This window comes from Dermacentor albipictus, chromosome 9 (assembly GCF_038994185.2).
Source record: "Dermacentor albipictus isolate Rhodes 1998 colony chromosome 9, USDA_Dalb.pri_finalv2, whole genome shotgun sequence".
NCBI lineage: Eukaryota > Metazoa > Arthropoda > Arachnida > Ixodida > Ixodidae > Dermacentor > Dermacentor albipictus.
The window spans coordinates 42,675,642-42,694,299 of NC_091829.1; the positions used below are offsets into that span (position 1 = coordinate 42,675,642).

General features: G+C 53.5%; 1 protein-coding gene across 1 annotated transcript in view; it reads right to left on the bottom strand.

Moving 5' to 3' along the window:
• Positions 1-18,319, bottom strand: part of LOC139049830 (ATP synthase subunit b 1-like) — a gene marked incomplete at its 5' end in the record, with an annotated part of 41,168 nt that extends 22,849 nt beyond the window's left edge. The window contains 2 exons of the mRNA XM_070525648.1: positions 10,781-10,830; positions 18,026-18,319. Of these exons, the coding sequence (XP_070381749.1) occupies positions 10,781-10,830; positions 18,026-18,319 (344 nt within the window). The remainder of the gene's footprint in view (positions 1-10,780; positions 10,831-18,025) is intronic.
• Positions 18,320-18,658: the final 339 nt, after the last annotated feature.

Consider the following 18,658-nt stretch of genomic DNA (forward strand, 5'->3'; position numbering starts at 1 on the left):
TTGAGAAAAATGGTGTGAATTCCGATCGCTGGAGACCCCGACTCTAGAAAGGGAGCTAGGTGGAGGACCTCGAAATTTCGAAAAAGTACAAAAAAGGTTGTTTCGACAAGAAAAGGTATAGAAGCCGCGACGGACGGAGAGCGCTTATACAGCGAGCGAAGGTCCAAGCGAGCGCCGTCCCAGTGTGGCGGGGCTGGGCGCCGTTGTGCGCTGGTCTCGAGGGGGGTGAAAATTTCGGCGAGACGATGCCCCGCAAATGTGTGGGCGCGCGACTTCTCCAGCACCGAAACCCCTTCCTCGAGAGAGTTGAGAAGTGAGTGTGCGGCTCGCTTTAGAAAAGATAGGAAGGCGACGTGATCCCCTGAAAGGCGAGAACTCGGAGTTGGTTGAGGGGGCTCTCAGGTGATGGCGGTTGGTTTCGGGGGAAACTTTTTCTAGCCGCGCAAAAAAAAAGAAAGAAAAGAAGTGAAATCTCGCAGGTGAGAGCCGGCGATTACTCGGTGTTTCGCTGCCTGCGTAGACGCGCCGCCACTGCTGCTGCTGCTGCTGCTGCGTATTAACCATTTGTAGAACGAACTGAGCTGACCTAGCTAGACCTAGCCGCTTTGACGTTTTCTGCGTACCCTATAGGGAATAAAGGTCTGTGAAGATGAACTACCCACCGATTATACTTCGTAGAACATGGCGTTACCAGTGACCCTGTTTTTTTCGCTCTGCTAACGACCGAAGTAACGGGCCTCAATATGTCGTCATTCCTTGCACGTCGTTAAGCGCATTGCTGAAGATCTCTCGTGGTAAGATGTATGCGCGGCGTCACATGGGAACGCGCATGGACCACCGCGACGCCCGAGCTGTGTAAAAGTATGCGCGCGTGCGTCAGTACGTGCGTGTTACGTACAACAACAACAACAACAACAACAACAACAACAACAACAACAACAACAACAACAACAACAACAACAACAACAACAACAACAACAACAACAACAACAACAACAACAACAACAACAACAACAACAACAACGACGACGACGACGACGACGACGACGACGACGACGACGACGACGACAACAACAACAACAACAACAACAACAACAACAACAACAACAACAACAACAACAACAGTAATCACGTATACTTGCCGCACTGCTGCGTTTGCTAACTGCGCCCTGCACGAAGTTGCACTTTCACGTGCTACAGACAGCCAGCCAGTCGTTTCGGACGGTGAATAGAGCGTGGGGCCTGACTTTATGACCTGATAAGTACGGGGGACAATGCCCGAAATATTCCCGGGTTAGAAACATTGAAATTAAGGATGTACCTGCGGTTCGGGATGAAAAACTTACTCACGTCCTTCGGAAAGCTGGCCAAGCTATTGGCGAGCGTGTCATGGAGGAGAGTACAAACGATAGATGTCGCTACCGTAACTTATAAAACTGCTCGATGCACGATGCAGTTCTCGAGAAAGGCACGAAGGCGTCGTCTGTCTGCAGGCGATGGCGGTCGCCTTGGAACGTCGTGTGCCTTAACGAACTCATTTACCCACGGTTGAGGAAAAACAAAGCAAAAACAAGAACAACTACGCGGTCAGAAACCAAATTAAATTCTCGGATATTAGAAGTCAAAACCATTTCTGATCATGAAGCACGTCGTGAAAGGGGAGGAGGGGGGGGGGTGGCTCCGCGTTAATTTTGACCATGTGGGATGTTCTTTAACGTGCAAACCCAATGTACGATAAACTAGTGCTTTTGTATTTCCCTCCTATAACAATGCTTTAGCTGCGGTCGGCAATCGAGCTCGCGACTTCGTGCAGCACCGTCTCCTACTCCTAATTCACGATCGCGCATAAAAAAAAGAAATATTGCTTACAAAGAATGTAGGACAATAAGCTATAGTGACAACCATTCTAAAGTTGACATAGACACGAGAAAAAAAAAAACACGAGTTTGCGAAAGAGCGGGGAAAAAAAATAAATAAGAGCTTCTACAAATACAACGTCATGATCAAAGCTACCGCAATAACACTTAGTAACCTTGATACATTTGTGTTCTTCAAGAAACTGTACGTAGTAATTCACTTGCTGCACCGCATTGTACTTAATGCACTCGTTTCGCTAATGGCCACGCACCCATTATTTATATCAAGTGATATTCGTCGGCTATCCAGAGCCCCCGTCTTCGCGAAAAGCCTCTTACGGTAAATATGATAACTGTTGCAGTGTAATGGACGATGCTCTACATTTTCCTCAGCCTCCTCCCGAACACACATACTGACAGCATCTTATGGCAGTAGAGGTAGTATGCGCATCATTTTGGTGAGCTACGCAGGCCATGGCATCTGCAGTCACGTTCCCTGTAATGTCGCAATGACTTGGAATCCACTGGAGTACGAGCTCGTAAAGAATGCCATTTGCTGTAGCGTAAGCCTTTTCTATTTGGTATATTATTGTACTGTTTATTTTCCCAAAGCTGATTTGCTCTATGCACGGCAGTGAATCTTCCGAATGGCTCACCATTACCCATCGAAAAAAACACTCAGTGCGGACATATTAAGCCTAATGCGGGAAGTATAGCACAGAGCTCTGCCGTGGCAGACGTTGTAAGGTGACGCAGACTAAATGATCTTCGCTCTTGGTCTGCCGATATAATCTGCCGATGTATCTTGATCTTCCGCTTTTACGTGAACCATCTGCGTAGACACGAGAACGATCCCTGTATGCAGCGTAGAGGTGGGACAATGTTTAACTTTTTGATTGCAATCACTGGCATGTCGCACTTACGAATTAGACAATTTCGAAAATCGTCACTTTCATTTCGTTACTGAGGTTACTGCGGAGCTTATGTTCTTATTCTTAAAGACAACAAAAAACAAAAAAAAAACAAATAGACACCTTATCTTTCTCTGTAGACAACCTATAGAACACTTGTATATCCGAAGCAATATGACTCTCATCGCGTCGGCTGCTATAGCTCATTTGCGCCTTGCTGCCACCAGCCTCGTGAAATTCGCACAGATGAACATTAGCTGCAGTGACGTCCTGATCTGGGGGCGAACGAGCAAATGTAATGTTGGCGAATACAGTTACAAATGCTGTTCTTTAGGAAATTCATAGTAAGTGAAATTTTAAAGACAATTCTTCAGCCCCTTAAGATTTTTCTACACACTATCATTTCCATGTGTCCTTTCTTTAGAGAGACTTTAATAAGGTACGCGTTCTAATAATTTGCGTTGAAATTTTTTTGAAGGGGACACGCGCATATAATTATGGGTGGAAAAATATCGATGTGTTACATATATGCGCTTTATTGCTTCAAAGTAAGTTTTTATTGGGACGCATGTAAAAGCACTGCGTAAAAAGGTTTTGGGGTGAGTAAAATATACAATAAAAATATCTATGACTCAGAGGCAAAGCTAAATAAAAATTACGGGCTCAGACTGAGAAAAATATATGCTTCGAAAAGTGCGCAAGTAAGCCTTAGAGAAGCAGATGAAATTTCGATACCGAAGCTTGTGGGAAATCGAACACGAAACCGAACAATAGCGCATGCGCAAATTAGAGCACCGAATTAAGCATACCTATGTCAATCGTTTCTTCAATAAGCCGCCTAATTACGTTTTCACTGAAGTTCATTACTCCATGGGAAAACATCGCTTTCAGTGGCTCGGAACAAAGAGAGAAACACGAAATAATAAAATAAAAAAAAAACAAAACACGGGAACAAAAACTGATATGACTTAATCTGCACATGAATACATCTCGATACGAGACGGTGACGATCACAATTAGCAGCGCAGAAAGTCGAAGAACGAAAGTTGCTTCTTGAAATTACCAATGCAAAATAGTTCGCCTTAGAGAGAACGACAAATTTTCCAGCATTGATATCAAGTGACATGCAATGTGCAGATATTACCTAGGTGTTATTTAATTAACTTCTACGAATAGCGTATGTGATTAGGCCAGTCAATTTATTTACCAGCTTCCAAAAGCGTCCTTACATGCGTGTGGACTTTAAATACTGGCAGTCATTAACATGTCTCGCATCTTAATTAAGACGCCAATTTCGTATGAAACTTTTATTTGCTGACAAACCTTAAGCAGCCTCTCTACTAGATCAAGATATATTAACGGGGTTATCGAATAAACTGACGCAACACTAAAAAGCTTAATTGAAGACAGAAACAAGAAAAGGCAATATTTTATGAGTGGCCGCGGGTGGGATACGAACCCACGTCTTTGCATTACGCGTACCATGCTTTTACCGGTTGAGCTACCGCGGCACCGTCCGTCTTCCCATGCACTTTCATATATATATATATATATATCATAAGAAGCCAACAAACATTGACACCAAGGACAACATAGGGGAAATTAATTGTGCTTAATAAATGAACTAAAGAAACGAAGAATTAATGGAAATTAAAGTGGATGAAAAAACAACTTGCCGTAGGTGGGAACCGAACCCACAACCTTCGCATTTCGCGTGCGATGCTCTACCAATTGAGCTAACGCGGCGCTGTTTTCCCATCCACTTTCTTGGGTATTTATGTGTCCTAGTAGAAAGAACCCTGGGAGTGTTAGCCAGCGCCACCACACACAGACCTTGGCGGCGGACGTGGAAAATCCTTTTTGCCGCAGGCGTCACGAGAACGTGATCTTTTTGGGTGAAGGCAACTGGTCAATAAACCCACATATGCTACCTGAAGGCATCAATGTTGCCGGATTCGAGACCCTCGTTATGTAATAAACGAGAAGAAAGGGGGTTAACCGAGGGTCCCGATATTATTAGTCATATCATAAGAAGCCAACAAACATTGGCACCAAGGACAACATAGGGGAAATTAATTGTGCTTAATAAATGAAATAAAGAAACGAAGAATTAATGGAAATTAAAGTGGATGAAAACCTTCGCATTTCGCGTGCGACGCGAAATGCGAAGGTTATGGGTTCGGTTCCCACCTACGGCAAGTTGTTCTTTCATCCACTTTAATTTCCATTAATTCTTCGTTTCTTTATTTCATTTATTAAGCACAATTTATGTCCCCTATGTTGTCCTTGGTGTCAATGTTTGTTGGCTTCTTATGATATGACTAATAATATCGGGACCCTCGGTTAACCCCCTTTCTTCTCGTTTATACATACATACATACATACATATATACATATATATATATATATATATATATATATATATATATATATATATATAGTCATATAATGAGAAGCCAACAAACACTGACACCAAGTACAACATAGGGGAAATTGCATGTGCTTAAGAAATGAAATAAAGCAATGATAAATTAATGGAAATTAAAGTGGATGAAAAAACAACTTGCCGCAGGTGCGAACCGAACCCACAACCTTCGCATGTCGCGTGCGATGCTCTACCAATTGAGCTACCGCGGCGGCGTTTCCCCATCCACTTTCTTGGGTATTTATGTGTACTAGTAGAACCCTGGGAGTGTTAGCCAGCGCCCCCACTCACAGACCTTGGTGGCGGACGTGGAACGTCTTTTTTGCCGCAGGCGTCATGAGATCACGTTCTCGTGACGCCTGCGGCAAAAAAGACGTTCCACGTCCGCCGCCAAGGTCTGTGAGTGGGGGCGCTGGCTAACACTCCCAGGGTTCTACTAGTACACATAAATACCCAAGAAAGTGGATGGGGAAACGCCGCCGCGGTAGCTCAATTGGTAGAGCATCGCACGCGACATGCGAAGGTTGTGGGTTCGGTTCCCACCTGCGGCAAGTTGTTTTTTCATCCACTTTAATTTCCATTAATTTATCATTACTTTATTTCATTTATTAAGCACATGCAATTTCCCCTATGTTGTACTTGGTGTCAGTGTTTGTTGGCTTCTCATTATATGACTAATAATTATCGGGTCCCTCGGTTAACCCCCTTTCTTCTCGTTTATTACATAACGAGGGTCTCGAATCCGGCAACATTGATGCCTTCAGGTAGCATATGTGGGTTTATTGACCAGTTGCCTTCACCCGAAAAGATCACGTTCTCGTGACGCCTGCGGCAAAAAAGACGTTCCACGTCCGCCGCCTAGGTCTGTGAGTGGGGGCGCTGGCTAACACTCCCAGGGTTCTACTAGTACACATAAATACCCAAGAAAGTGGATGGGGAAACGCCGCCGCGGTAGCTCAATTGGTAGAGCATCGCACGCGACATGCGAAGGTTGTGGGTTCGGTTCCCACCTGCGGCAAGTTGTTTTTTCATCCACTTTAATTTCCATTAATTTATCATTGCTTTATTTCATTTCTTAAGCACATGCAATTTCCCCTATGTTGTACTTGGTGTCAGTGTTTGTTGGCTTCTCATTATATGACTAATAATTATCGGGTCCCTCGGTTAACCCCCTTTCTTCTCGTTTATATATATATATATATATATATATATATATATATATATATATATATATATATATATATATATATATATATATATATATATATATGAGAGTACGACGTACGTTGGATTTGCACCGTGTACTTTACTAAAGGCTGGTGGACCAGCCTTTGTGAAAGTAGCAAGTACTGCCTGTGGGTTTCCACATAAACACGCTATACATGAAATAGTATTGTGCACGATAGTGACAACGTAAAAGCAGCGATAACACCAGTGAAGTTGATCACACGGTAAGTGACAGGGAATTAAACATTACAGACAGCTTACATGCAGACAGTACTCTCGACAGCGCAGCCAGATCGCACGCGACAGAAAAGAGACACACTTCACAACTACAATATATGCGGACATGTTCCGGCAGGAACTAATCACGTAATGTAAGCAGAGGTGGCAGCACAGTATACGCACGCGGCGCAAAGCACAGATATCAATCGCCTGTTTAATAAGCATTGCGATGCAGACCTTCCGAGATCAATAAAAGAAACACAGAAATGTGGCACACGCGTGGCATACAGTATGGAAATGAATGGTTAGTGTACTAAACGTTACAATGCAAAGCACTCGAGAACAATAAAAAAAATGGCTGTGGCTTAGCTAAGGTTAAGCCCAGGATGCGAAGCATACTAGCCTTTATTTTAGTTCTTGAACCACTGTTTAGCCTGGTGAACTGCTGTTACTTGGCTATATTTGGTTCGGCTAGACGAAGAAACAACTGACGCAGGCGAGCGCACGAGCTGAGACCCGGCTATGTAGCGACGCGGCCGCAAGCGAGCGCACGAGTTGAGCCTCCGCTTTTGCAGCTGTTATGACGTCATATGGTAGCTACGCGGCCGCGCGCGGCGCAGCAAGGAAGAGCGTGGTTGTGCGGCTAGTATGCTTCGCATAAAACGTCGAGACAGTAAAGCGCCGCGCGACAGTACAGCAAGAACGTCATTTAAGCGCCATATAGTGAGCAGGATGAATGATGAGGGCTTTTACTGGCATGTGCACGGCGGAATACTGTGTCGTGCAGCGACTATGGAAATTAGTGACGTAAAATGAACGTAACTGCGCAAGAAAAAAGAAGAAATATGGAGGATCTTTGAAAGAAAGCTGCGTCTAATGGCATACATAGGAAGTCACGGCTAATGCCAAGGATACTTAGTATATGCCCGCTAGTTAGTGTGCCGGTGCTTTCGGTAATGCCATTAGGTCGGATTAGGCTAGACTCACGGACTTCGCAATCGTGACAGGAATGAAAGCCTGATTCAATTACAGTGGCCCTGAGCTTTTGGAAAAATGCCCTGGCAAGCGAATGTGTCTTGGTAATGGTAGGTTAGGAAGCGCATTTGCATGTGGTCTGCGGTTACTAAAGCGTATTCTAAAAGAGGTTTTTGTTTTGCCAATATACTGTTTTCTGGAGACGGTGCCCTTAAGCATGCATATAACGTTGGTGGTATCGCAGTTAAAGGATCTGCTAATTTTTAGGGTAAAGTCTGAAAACGTACTAATCACTTCCTGGGTGGTTTGCATATGCATTCAGACACCTTGCAACCTGCTTTGTTGCATGAGGCGCAGCCAGATGCTCGGATGTGCGCATTTAATTTTGAGAATGCTAACATATCGCGGAGGTCCTTGCACCATCGGTACACGACGCGAGGCGGTTCAGAAAAGATATTGAAAATATATTTACTGTGGGCAAGGATATTGTGGTGGCGTTTCAATGTAGAAACAACTTTTGGAGCTGTTGCCGTGAATGTTAGCACAATATTGGTATTGATACGTCTTTCGGGTAACCAGTTTCCGTTAAGAATATCGGCTCTGTTTAATTTATGTGCTTGGCATATGGCGCCGTGAATTAAATTTGATGGATACCGCAGTTTAACGAGATCACTTTTAAGTTGTTCGCAATGAGAAATAAAACCTTTGCGATCGGAACACAATCTCTTGAAACGGTGAGCCTGACTCTAGACGATACCGGTTCTGCCATGTCACACATGGCTGCTCTGGAAATGTAGAAGCTGGTTTCTATCGGTAGGTTTGCGATAGAGTTTCGTCAGTAGTTCACCTTGTGACAGCGTAACTGTGACGTCCAAAAAGTTGGCCGAAGATGACGAGTAATTGGGCGAACATTTCATTGAAGGGTGAACGTGACTAAACCTTTCCGTGAACTCCAACAGGCTAGCCTCCCCGTGTGCCCAAATCAAGAAGATATCATCAATAAAACGCTTGTAAGGGAGAGGACGTAGTTTAGTACTGAATAGAAAATCCTTTTCCAGAATACCCATCAACATATTAGCGTAATGTGGGCCTATTCGAGTTCCCATTGAAGCACCATTGATCTGAACGTAATGACAATTATGAAATTCAAAGTTATACAGTTCAAGAAGAAGCATTCATAGCGATCCCAGTTTATATATATATATATATATATATATATATATATATATATATATATATATATATATATATATATATACATCGGTGGGCATTTATTAACGTGATTTCGGCTGGCCCTTAGGGAAACGAAGCAGTATGCTGCTCTTAATATCACTTTTAGTATAGTTTAAAATATAATGAGCTCACGAGGGAAAGAAAGAAGACACAAACATATTGCTTTTAATGGTGGTACTAAAGCGAAACAATATGAATAAATAACCGGGCAGGAAGGGGCGGTCTTTTATGTCCAATCTTGGTATGTTTTCGCGTCTTTACCGCCGCAGTAAATTTGGGACAACAAGCTCAGCATCAAGTAGTCATAAAATATCGCGCCGTTAAACGAACATAAAGGCTTTCACGCGCCAAGAACGGGGGATTCTCTCCAGCAGATGGAAATTAATGGACTGGCACATTTGATAGTATCGGAAATGCGGGCAGCTTTTATTTTTTTTTTTACAATAAATTCGATTCCGGTACGATGAGACAGAAATTGCATGAGGCGAATTGTTACGTATGAGTGCGCCGGTCGTGCGCGAAGACATTTGTGAAGAGCCGCTGCGACTGGCGCGGACTCCACCTGCAAAGGCTCATGTCCCTCGCTCGCACGTTTTCGGGGTCCCGCTTGTCGGGCTTCGATCGCTCAGTAACTCACTCATTAACTCATTCTCATTTTCATTAACTAATCTTCATCACTCATATTGATTGATCACTCGATATTGATCTAATCGTTGCCTGGGCCGAAAGGGTCGCTCCTCGTGAGGGGCCATCCTAGGACTCGGGCCTGCCAGATAACTGAGCAGAATCTCAATAAAGTTGTTACCACCACCATTTCAGCCAACAACTGTGCACAGGTCGTGTATAGATGTAACTTTAACTAAGAATCTTTCTGAATTAGCAAAGGAAAACCTCCGTGCTTACAACAGCGATCACAAAACAGTTATCAATATCATTTTGAAGGAATAAAGCTTTAACACAGTGCATTTAATTGTGTTGCCGTCGCTCATTTCATGTAGTGCATTGCTAAATCGTTCAAGGCTACGTGAAATTGGTCTATTGGATCAAGTGATACCACAGCTTCGCTGCTCAACCACCTTCTCAGCATGGATGAGAGCACAACGTTCTTCTTTTTGACATTTAGTAACTGCAACTTAAAGAACAAATTGTTCGTCATGTCATCCTAGGAAACTAATATTTATAGGCAATAAAGGCTGAGAGGTGGTTTTCTTTTTTTTTTGAGTTTGCAGGAAGAGTTGCGAAGCCACCCAGGTCTCGTATCTTTGATTCAACTAATGTCTCACAGATAACTCTTTGTGGGAAGCCGCTCATCGAAACAATGGAGCAGTCCGCATTGCTCAGGAGTTACGAAAGGTTATACTGTTATACTGCGCTAATTCAGTGTAAGACTTTTCATGCACTAATGAATAAATACGTTAGCAGTCCACTCGCACGCTTAACTCGTTTAACTTCGCCGCTCTGGCGATTAAGCGCAATGAAACTACAGCTACGAAGCGGTCAAGGCAACAAACACCCGCCAAATATCGAGTTTAATTATTCCTTAAAGTTCTCGCACACCCAAGGTGACGTATGAGCACTTGGTGATTGTTCGGGGGCAATGTGGCAGATACCGCCGACTACGAACGTGCTAAATGCGTAACCAGGGACGTATTCTGAAACGTTCGCCGCGGCGAACTTTCACACTGGCTACGCCTCCGCCGTTGCGGCGCGCTCTGAATGGCTGCTTTGACAAAACTGGAAATGCACTTGCGCCACCTGAATTTCCGGTTTTGTCAAAGCAGCCATTCAGAGCGCGCCGCAACGGCGAAGGCGTGGCCAGTGCGAAACTTCGCCGTGGCGAACGTTTCAGAATACGTCCCCAGTCAGACGCGCAGAAGCTTCGATGTGTGCGAAGTCCACACTCAAAGCCTGGTGTTGCTGGTCCTGATAAATACGGGAGCATGCCGAGTTCATGCTGCTGCTGCTGCTGCTGCTGCTGCTGCTGCTGCAGCAGCAGCAGCAGCAGCAGCAGCAGCAGCAGCAGCAGCAGCAGCAGCAGCAGCAGCAGCAGCAGCAGCAGCAGCAGCAGCAGCAGCAGCAGCAGCAGCAGCAGCAGCAGCAGCAGCAGCAGCAGCAGCAGCAGCAGCAGCAGCAGCAGCAGCAGCAGCAGCAGCAGCAGCAGCAGCAGCAGCAGCAGCAGCAGCAGCAGCAGCAGCAGCAGCAGCAGCAGCAGCAGCAGCAGCAGCAGCAGCAGCAGCAGCAGCAGCAGCAGCAGCAGCAGCAGCAGCAGCAGCAGCAGCAGCAGCAGCAGCAGCAGCAGCAGCAGCAGCAGCAGCAGCAGCAGCAGCAGCAGCAGCAGCAGCAGCAGCAGCAGCAGCAGCAGCAGCAGCAGCAGCAGCAGCAGCAGCAGCAGCAGCAGCAGCAGCAGCAGCAGCAGCAGCAGCAGCAGCAGCAGCAGCAGCAGCAGCAGCAGCAGCAGCAGCAGCAGCAGCAGCAGCAGCAGCAGCAGCAGCAGCAGCAGCAGCAGCAGCAGCAGCAGCAGCAGCAGCAGCAGCAGCAGCAGCAGCAGCAGCAGCAGCAGCAGCAGCAGCAGCAGCAGCAGCAGCAGCAGCAGCAGCAGCAGCAGCAGCAGCAGCAGCAGCAGCAGCAGCAGCAGCAGCAGCAGCAGCAGCAGCAGCAGCAGCAGCAGCAGCAGCAGCAGCAGCAGCAGCAGCAGCAGCAGCAGCAGCAGCAGCAGCAGCAGCAGCAGCAGCAGCAGCAGCAGCAGCAGCAGCAGCAGCAGCAGCAGCAGCAGCAGCAGCAGCAGCAGCAGCAGCAGCAGCAGCAGCAGCAGCAGCAGCAGCAGCAGCAGCAGCAGCAGCAGCAGCAGCAGCAGCAGCAGCAGCAGCAGCAGCAGCAGCAGCAGCAGCAGCAGCAGCAGCAGCAGCAGCAGCAGCAGCAGCAGCAGCAGCAGCAGCAGCAGCAGCAGCAGCAGCAGCAGCAGCAGCAGCAGCAGCAGCAGCAGCAGCAGCAGCAGCAGCAGCAGCAGCAGCAGCAGCAGCAGCAGCAGCAGCAGCAGCAGCAGCAGCAGCAGCAGCAGCAGCAGCAGCAGCAGCAGCAGCAGCAGCAGCAGCAGCAGCAGCAGCAGCAGCAGCAGCAGCAGCAGCAGCAGCAGCAGCAGCAGCAGCAGCAGCAGCAGCAGCAGCAGCAGCAGCAGCAGCAGCAGCAGCAGCAGCAGCAGCAGCAGCAGCAGCAGCAGCAGCAGCAGCAGCAGCAGCAGCAGCAGCAGCAGCAGCAGCAGCAGCAGCAGCAGCAGCAGCAGCAGCAGCAGCAGCAGCAGCAGCAGCAGCAGCAGCAGCAGCAGCAGCAGCAGCAGCAGCAGCAGCAGCAGCAGCAGCAGCAGCAGCAGCAGCAGCAGCAGCAGCAGCAGCAGCAGCAGCAGCAGCAGCAGCAGCAGCAGCAGCAGCAGCAGCAGCAGCAGCAGCAGCAGCAGCAGCAGCAGCAGCAGCAGCAGCAGCAGCAGCAGCAGCAGCAGCAGCAGCAGCAGCAGCAGCAGCAGCAGCAGCAGCAGCAGCAGCAGCAGCAGCAGCAGCAGCAGCAGCAGCAGCAGCAGCAGCAGCAGCAGCAGCAGCAGCAGCAGCAGCAGCAGCAGCAGCAGCAGCAGCAGCAGCAGCAGCAGCAGCAGCAGCAGCAGCAGCAGCAGCAGCAGCAGCAGCAGCAGCAGCAGCAGCAGCAGCAGCAGCAGCAGCAGCAGCAGCAGCAGCAGCAGCAGCAGCAGCAGCAGCAGCAGCAGCAGCAGCAGCAGCAGCAGCAGCAGCAGCAGCAGCAGCAGCAGCAGCAGCAGCAGCAGCAGCAGCAGCAGCAGCAGCAGCAGCAGCAGCAGCAGCAGCAGCAGCAGCAGCAGCAGCAGCAGCAGCAGCAGCAGCAGCAGCAGCAGCAGCAGCAGCAGCAGCAGCAGCAGCAGCAGCAGCAGCAGCAGCAGCAGCAGCAGCAGCAGCAGCAGCAGCAGCAGCAGCAGCAGCAGCAGCAGCAGCAGCAGCAGCAGCAGCAGCAGCAGCAGCAGCAGCAGCAGCAGCAGCAGCAGCAGCAGCAGCAGCAGCAGCAGCAGCAGCAGCAGCAGCAGCAGCAGCAGCAGCAGCAGCAGCAGCAGCAGCAGCAGCAGCAGCAGCAGCAGCAGCAGCAGCAGCAGCAGCAGCAGCAGCAGCAGCAGCAGCAGCAGCAGCAGCAGCAGCAGCAGCAGCAGCAGCAGCAGCAGCAGCAGCAGCAGCAGCAGCAGCAGCAGCAGCAGCAGCAGCAGCAGCAGCAGCAGCAGCAGCAGCAGCAGCAGCAGCAGCAGCAGCAGCAGCAGCAGCAGCAGCAGCAGCAGCAGCAGCAGCAGCAGCAGCAGCAGCAGCAGCAGCAGCAGCAGCAGCAGCAGCAGCAGCAGCAGCAGCAGCAGCAGCAGCAGCAGCAGCAGCAGCAGCAGCAGCAGCAGCAGCAGCAGCAGCAGCAGCAGCAGCAGCAGCAGCAGCAGCAGCAGCAGCAGCAGCAGCAGCAGCAGCAGCAGCAGCAGCAGCAGCAGCAGCAGCAGCAGCAGCAGCAGCAGCAGCAGCAGCAGCAGCAGCAGCAGCAGCAGCAGCAGCAGCAGCAGCAGCAGCAGCAGCAGCAGCAGCAGCAGCAGCAGCAGCAGCAGCAGCAGCAGCAGCAGCAGCAGCAGCAGCAGCAGCAGCAGCAGCAGCAGCAGCAGCAGCAGCAGCAGCAGCAGCAGCAGCAGCAGCAGCAGCAGCAGCAGCAGCAGCAGCAGCAGCAGCAGCAGCAGCAGCAGCAGCAGCAGCAGCAGCAGCAGCAGCAGCAGCAGCAGCAGCAGCAGCAGCAGCAGCAGCAGCAGCAGCAGCAGCAGCAGCAGCAGCAGCAGCAGCAGCAGCAGCAGCAGCAGCAGCAGCAGCAGCAGCAGCAGCAGCAGCAGCAGCAGCAGCAGCAGCAGCAGCAGCAGCAGCAGCAGCAGCAGCAGCAGCAGCAGCAGCAGCAGCAGCAGCAGCAGCAGCAGCAGCAGCAGCAGCAGCAGCAGCAGCAGCAGCAGCAGCAGCAGCAGCAGCAGCAGCAGCAGCAGCAGCAGCAGCAGCAGCAGCAGCAGCAGCAGCAGCAGCAGCAGCAGCAGCAGCAGCAGCAGCAGCAGCAGCAGCAGCAGCAGCAGCAGCAGCAGCAGCAGCAGCAGCAGCAGCAGCAGCAGCAGCAGCAGCAGCAGCAGCAGCAGCAGCAGCAGCAGCAGCAGCAGCAGCAGCAGCAGCAGCAGCAGCAGCAGCAGCAGCAGCAGCAGCAGCAGCAGCAGCAGCAGCAGCAGCAGCAGCAGCAGCAGCAGCAGCAGCAGCAGCAGCAGCAGCAGCAGCAGCAGCAGCAGCAGCAGCAGCAGCAGCAGCAGCAGCAGCAGCAGCAGCAGCAGCAGCAGCAGCAGCAGCAGCAGCAGCAGCAGCAGCAGCAGCAGCAGCAGCAGCAGCAGCAGCAGCAGCAGCAGCAGCAGCAGCAGCAGCAGCAGCAGCAGCAGCAGCAGCAGCAGCAGCAGCAGCAGCAGCAGCAGCAGCAGCAGCAGCAGCAGCAGCAGCAGCAGCAGCAGCAGCAGCAGCAGCAGCAGCAGCAGCAGCAGCAGCAGCAGCAGCAGCAGCAGCAGCAGCAGCAGCAGCAGCAGCAGCAGCAGCAGCAGCAGCAGCAGCAGCAGCAGCAGCAGCAGCAGCAGCAGCAGCAGCAGCAGCAGCAGCAGCAGCAGCAGCAGCAGCAGCAGCAGCAGCAGCAGCAGCAGCAGCAGCAGCAGCAGCAGCAGCAGCAGCAGCAGCAGCAGCAGCAGCAGCAGCAGCAGCAGCAGCAGCAGCAGCAGCAGCAGCAGCAGCAGCAGCAGCAGCAGCAGCAGCAGCAGCAGCAGCAGCAGCAGCAGCAGCAGCAGCAGCAGCAGCAGCAGCAGCAGCAGCAGCAGCAGCAGCAGCAGCAGCAGCAGCAGCAGCAGCAGCAGCAGCAGCAGCAGCAGCAGCAGCAGCAGCAGCAGCAGCAGCAGCAGCAGCAGCAGCAGCAGCAGCAGCAGCAGCAGCAGCAGCAGCAGCAGCAGCAGCAGCAGCAGCAGCAGCAGCAGCAGCAGCAGCAGCAGCAGCAGCAGCAGCAGCAGCAGCAGCAGCAGCAGCAGCAGCAGCAGCAGCAGCAGCAGCAGCAGCAGCAGCAGCAGCAGCAGCAGCAGCAGCAGCAGCAGCAGCAGCAGCAGCAGCAGCAGCAGCAGCAGCAGCAGCAGCAGCAGCAGCAGCAGCAGCAGCAGCAGCAGCAGCAGCAGCAGCAGCAGCAGCAGCAGCAGCAGCAGCAGCAGCAGCAGCAGCAGCAGCAGCAGCAGCAGCAGCAGCAGCAGCAGCAGCAGCAGCAGCAGCAGCAGCAGCAGCAGCAGCAGCAGCAGCAGCAGCAGCAGCAGCAGCAGCAGCAGCAGCAGCAGCAGCAGCAGCAGCAGCAGCAGCAGCAGCAGCAGCAGCAGCAGCAGCAGCAGCAGCAGCAGCAGCAGCAGCAGCAGCAGCAGCAGCAGCAGCAGCAGCAGCAGCAGCAGCAGCAGCAGCAGCAGCAGCAGCAGCAGCAGCAGCAGCAGCAGCAGCAGCAGCAGCAGCAGCAGCAGCAGCAGCAGCAGCAGCAGCAGCAGCAGCAGCAGCAGCAGCAGCAGCAGCAGCAGCAGCAGCAGCAGCAGCAGCAGCAGCAGCAGCAGCAGCAGCAGCAGCAGCAGCAGCAGCAGCAGCAGCAGCAGCAGCAGCAGCAGCAGCAGCAGCAGCAGCAGCAGCAGCAGCAGCAGCAGCAGCAGCAGCAGCAGCAGCAGCAGCAGCAGCAGCAGCAGCAGCAGCAGCAGCAGCAGCAGCAGCAGCAGCAGCAGCAGCAGCAGCAGCAGCAGCAGCAGCAGCAGCAGCAGCAGCAGCAGCAGCAGCAGCAGCAGCAGCAGCAGCAGCAGCAGCAGCAGCAGCAGCAGCAGCAGCAGCAGCAGCAGCAGCAGCAGCAGCAGCAGCAGCAGCAGCAGCAGCAGCAGCAGCAGCAGCAGCAGCAGCAGCAGCAGCAGCAGCAGCAGCAGCAGCAGCAGCAGCAGCAGCAGCAGCAGCAGCAGCAGCAGCAGCAGCAGCAGCAGCAGCAGCAGCAGCAGCAGCAGCAGCAGCAGCAGCAGCAGCAGCAGCAGCAGCAGCAGCAGCAGCAGCAGCAGCAGCAGCAGCAGCAGCAGCAGCAGCAGCAGCAGCAGCAGCAGCAGCAGCAGCAGCAGCAGCAGCAGCAGCAGCAGCAGCAGCAGCAGCAGCAGCAGCAGCAGCAGCAGCAGCAGCAGCAGCAGCAGCAGCAGCAGCAGCAGCAGCAGCAGCAGCAGCAGCAGCAGCAGCAGCAGCAGCAGCAGCAGCAGCAGCAGCAGCAGCAGCAGCAGCAGCAGCAGCAGCAGCAGCAGCAGCAGCAGCAGCAGCAGCAGCAGCAGCAGCAGCAGCAGCAGCAGCAGCAGCAGCAGCAGCAGCAGCAGCAGCAGCAGCAGCAGCAGCAGCAGCAGCAGCAGCAGCAGCAGCAGCAGCAGCAGCAGCAGCAGCAGCAGCAGCAGCAGCAGCAGCAGCAGCAGCAGCAGCAGCAGCAGCAGCAGCAGCAGCAGCAGCAGCAGCAGCAGCAGCAGCAGCAGCAGCAGCAGCAGCAGCAGCAGCAGCAGCAGCAGCAGCAGCAGCAGCAGCAGCAGCAGCAGCAGCAGCAGCAGCAGCAGCAGCAGCAGCAGCAGCAGCAGCAGCAGCAGCAGCAGCAGCAGCAGCAGCAGCAGCAGCAGCAGCAGCAGCAGCAGCAGCAGCAGCAGCAGCAGCAGCAGCAGCAGCAGCAGCAGCAGCAGCAGCAGCAGCAGCAGCAGCAGCAGCAGCAGCAGCAGCAGCAGCAGCAGCAGCAGCAGCAGCAGCAGCAGCAGCAGCAGCAGCAGCAGCAGCAGCAGCAGCAGCAGCAGCAGCAGCAGCAGCAGCAGCAGCAGCAGCAGCAGCAGCAGCAGCAGCAGCAGCAGCAGCAGCAGCAGCAGCAGCAGCAGCAGCAGCAGCAGCAGCAGCAGCAGCAGCAGCAGCAGCAGCAGCAGCAGCAGCAGCAGCAGCAGCAGCAGCAGCAGCAGCAGCAGCAGCAGCAGCAGCAGCAGCAGCAGCAGCAGCAGCAGCAGCAGCAGCAGCAGCAGCAGCAGCAGCAGCAGCAGCAGCAGCAGCAGCAGCAGCAGCAGCAGCAGCAGCAGCAGCAGCAGCAGCAGCAGCAGCAGCAGCAGCAGCAGCAGCAGCAGCAGCAGCAGCAGCAGCAGCAGCAGCAGCAGCAGCAGCAGCAGCAGCAGCAGCAGCAGCAGCAGCAGCAGCAGCAGCAGCAGCAGCAGCAGCAGCAGCAGCAGCAGCAGCAGCAGCAGCAGCAGCAGCAGCAGCAGCAGCAGCAGCAGCAGCAGCAGCAGCAGCAGCAGCAGCAGCAGCAGCAGCAGCAGCAGCAGCAGCAGCAGCAGCAGCAGCAGCAGCAGCAGCAGCAGCAGCAGCAGCAGCAGCAGCAGCAGCAGCAGCAGCAGCAGCAGCAGCAGCAGCAGCAGCAGCAGCAGCAGCAGCAGCAGCAGCAGCAGCAGCAGCAGCAGCAGCAGCAGCAGCAGCAGCAGCAGCAGCAGCAGCAGCAGCAGCAGCAGCAGCAGCAGCAGCAGCAGCAGCAGCAGCAGCAGCAGCAGCAGCAGCAGCAGCAGCAGCAGCAGCAGCAGCAGCAGCAGCAGCAGCAGCAGCAGCAGCAGCAGCAGCAGCAGCAGCAGCAGCAGCAGCAGCAGCAGCAGCAGCAGCAGCAGCAGCAGCAGCAGCAGCAGCAGCAGCAGCAGCAGCAGCAGCAGCAGCAGCAGCAGCAGCAGCAGCAGCAGCAGCAGCAGCAGCAGCAGCAGCAGCAGCAGCAGCAGCAGCAGCAGCAGCAGCAGCAGCAGCAGCAGCAGCAGCAGCAGCAGCAGCAGCAGCAGCAGCAGCAGCAGCAGCAGCAGCAGCAGCAGCAGCAGCAGCAGCAGCAGCAGCAGCAGCAGCAGCAGCAGCAGCAGCAGCAGCAGCAGCAGCAGCAGCAGCAGCAGCAGCAGCAGCAGCAGCAGCAGCAGCAGCAGCAGCAGCAGCAGCAGCAGCAGCAGCAGCAGCAGCAGCAGCAGCAGCAGCAGCAGCAGCAGCAGCAGCAGCAGCAGCAGCAGCAGCAGCAGCAGCAGCAGCAGCAGCAGCAGCAGCAGCAGCAGCAGCAGCAGCAGCAGCAGCAGCAGCAGCAGCAGCAGCAGCAGCAGCAGCAGCAGCAGCAGCAGCAGCAGCAGCAGCAGCAGCAGCAGCAGCAGCAGCAGCAGCAGCAGCAGCAGCAGCAGCAGCAGCAGCAGCAGCAGCAGCAGCAGCAGCAGCAGCAGCAGCAGCAGCAGCAGCAGCAGCAGCAGCAGCAGCAGCAGCAGCAGCAGCAGCAGCAGCAGCAGCAGCAGCAGCAGCAGCAGCAGCAGCAGCAGCAGCAGCAGCAGCAGCAGCAGCAGCAGCAGCAGCAGCAGCAGCAGCAGCAGCAGCAGCAGCAGCAGCAGCAGCAGCAGCAGCAGCAGCAGCAGCAGCAGCAGCAGCAGCAGCAGCAGCAGCAGCAGCAGCAGCAGCAGCAGCAGCAGCAGCAGCAGCAGCAGCAGCAGCAGCAGCAGCAGCAGCAGCAGCAGCAGCAGCAGCAGCAGCAGCAGCAGCAGCAGCAGCAGCAGCAGCAGCAGCAGCAGCAGCAGCAGCAGCAGCAGCAGCAGCAGCAGCAGCAGCAGCAGCAGCAGCAACGACGACGACGACGACGACGACGACGACAACAACAACAACAACAACAACAACAACAAGGGTGGCGAGAGACACTTCGTACAACTTTCGATCTCCGGAGAATAG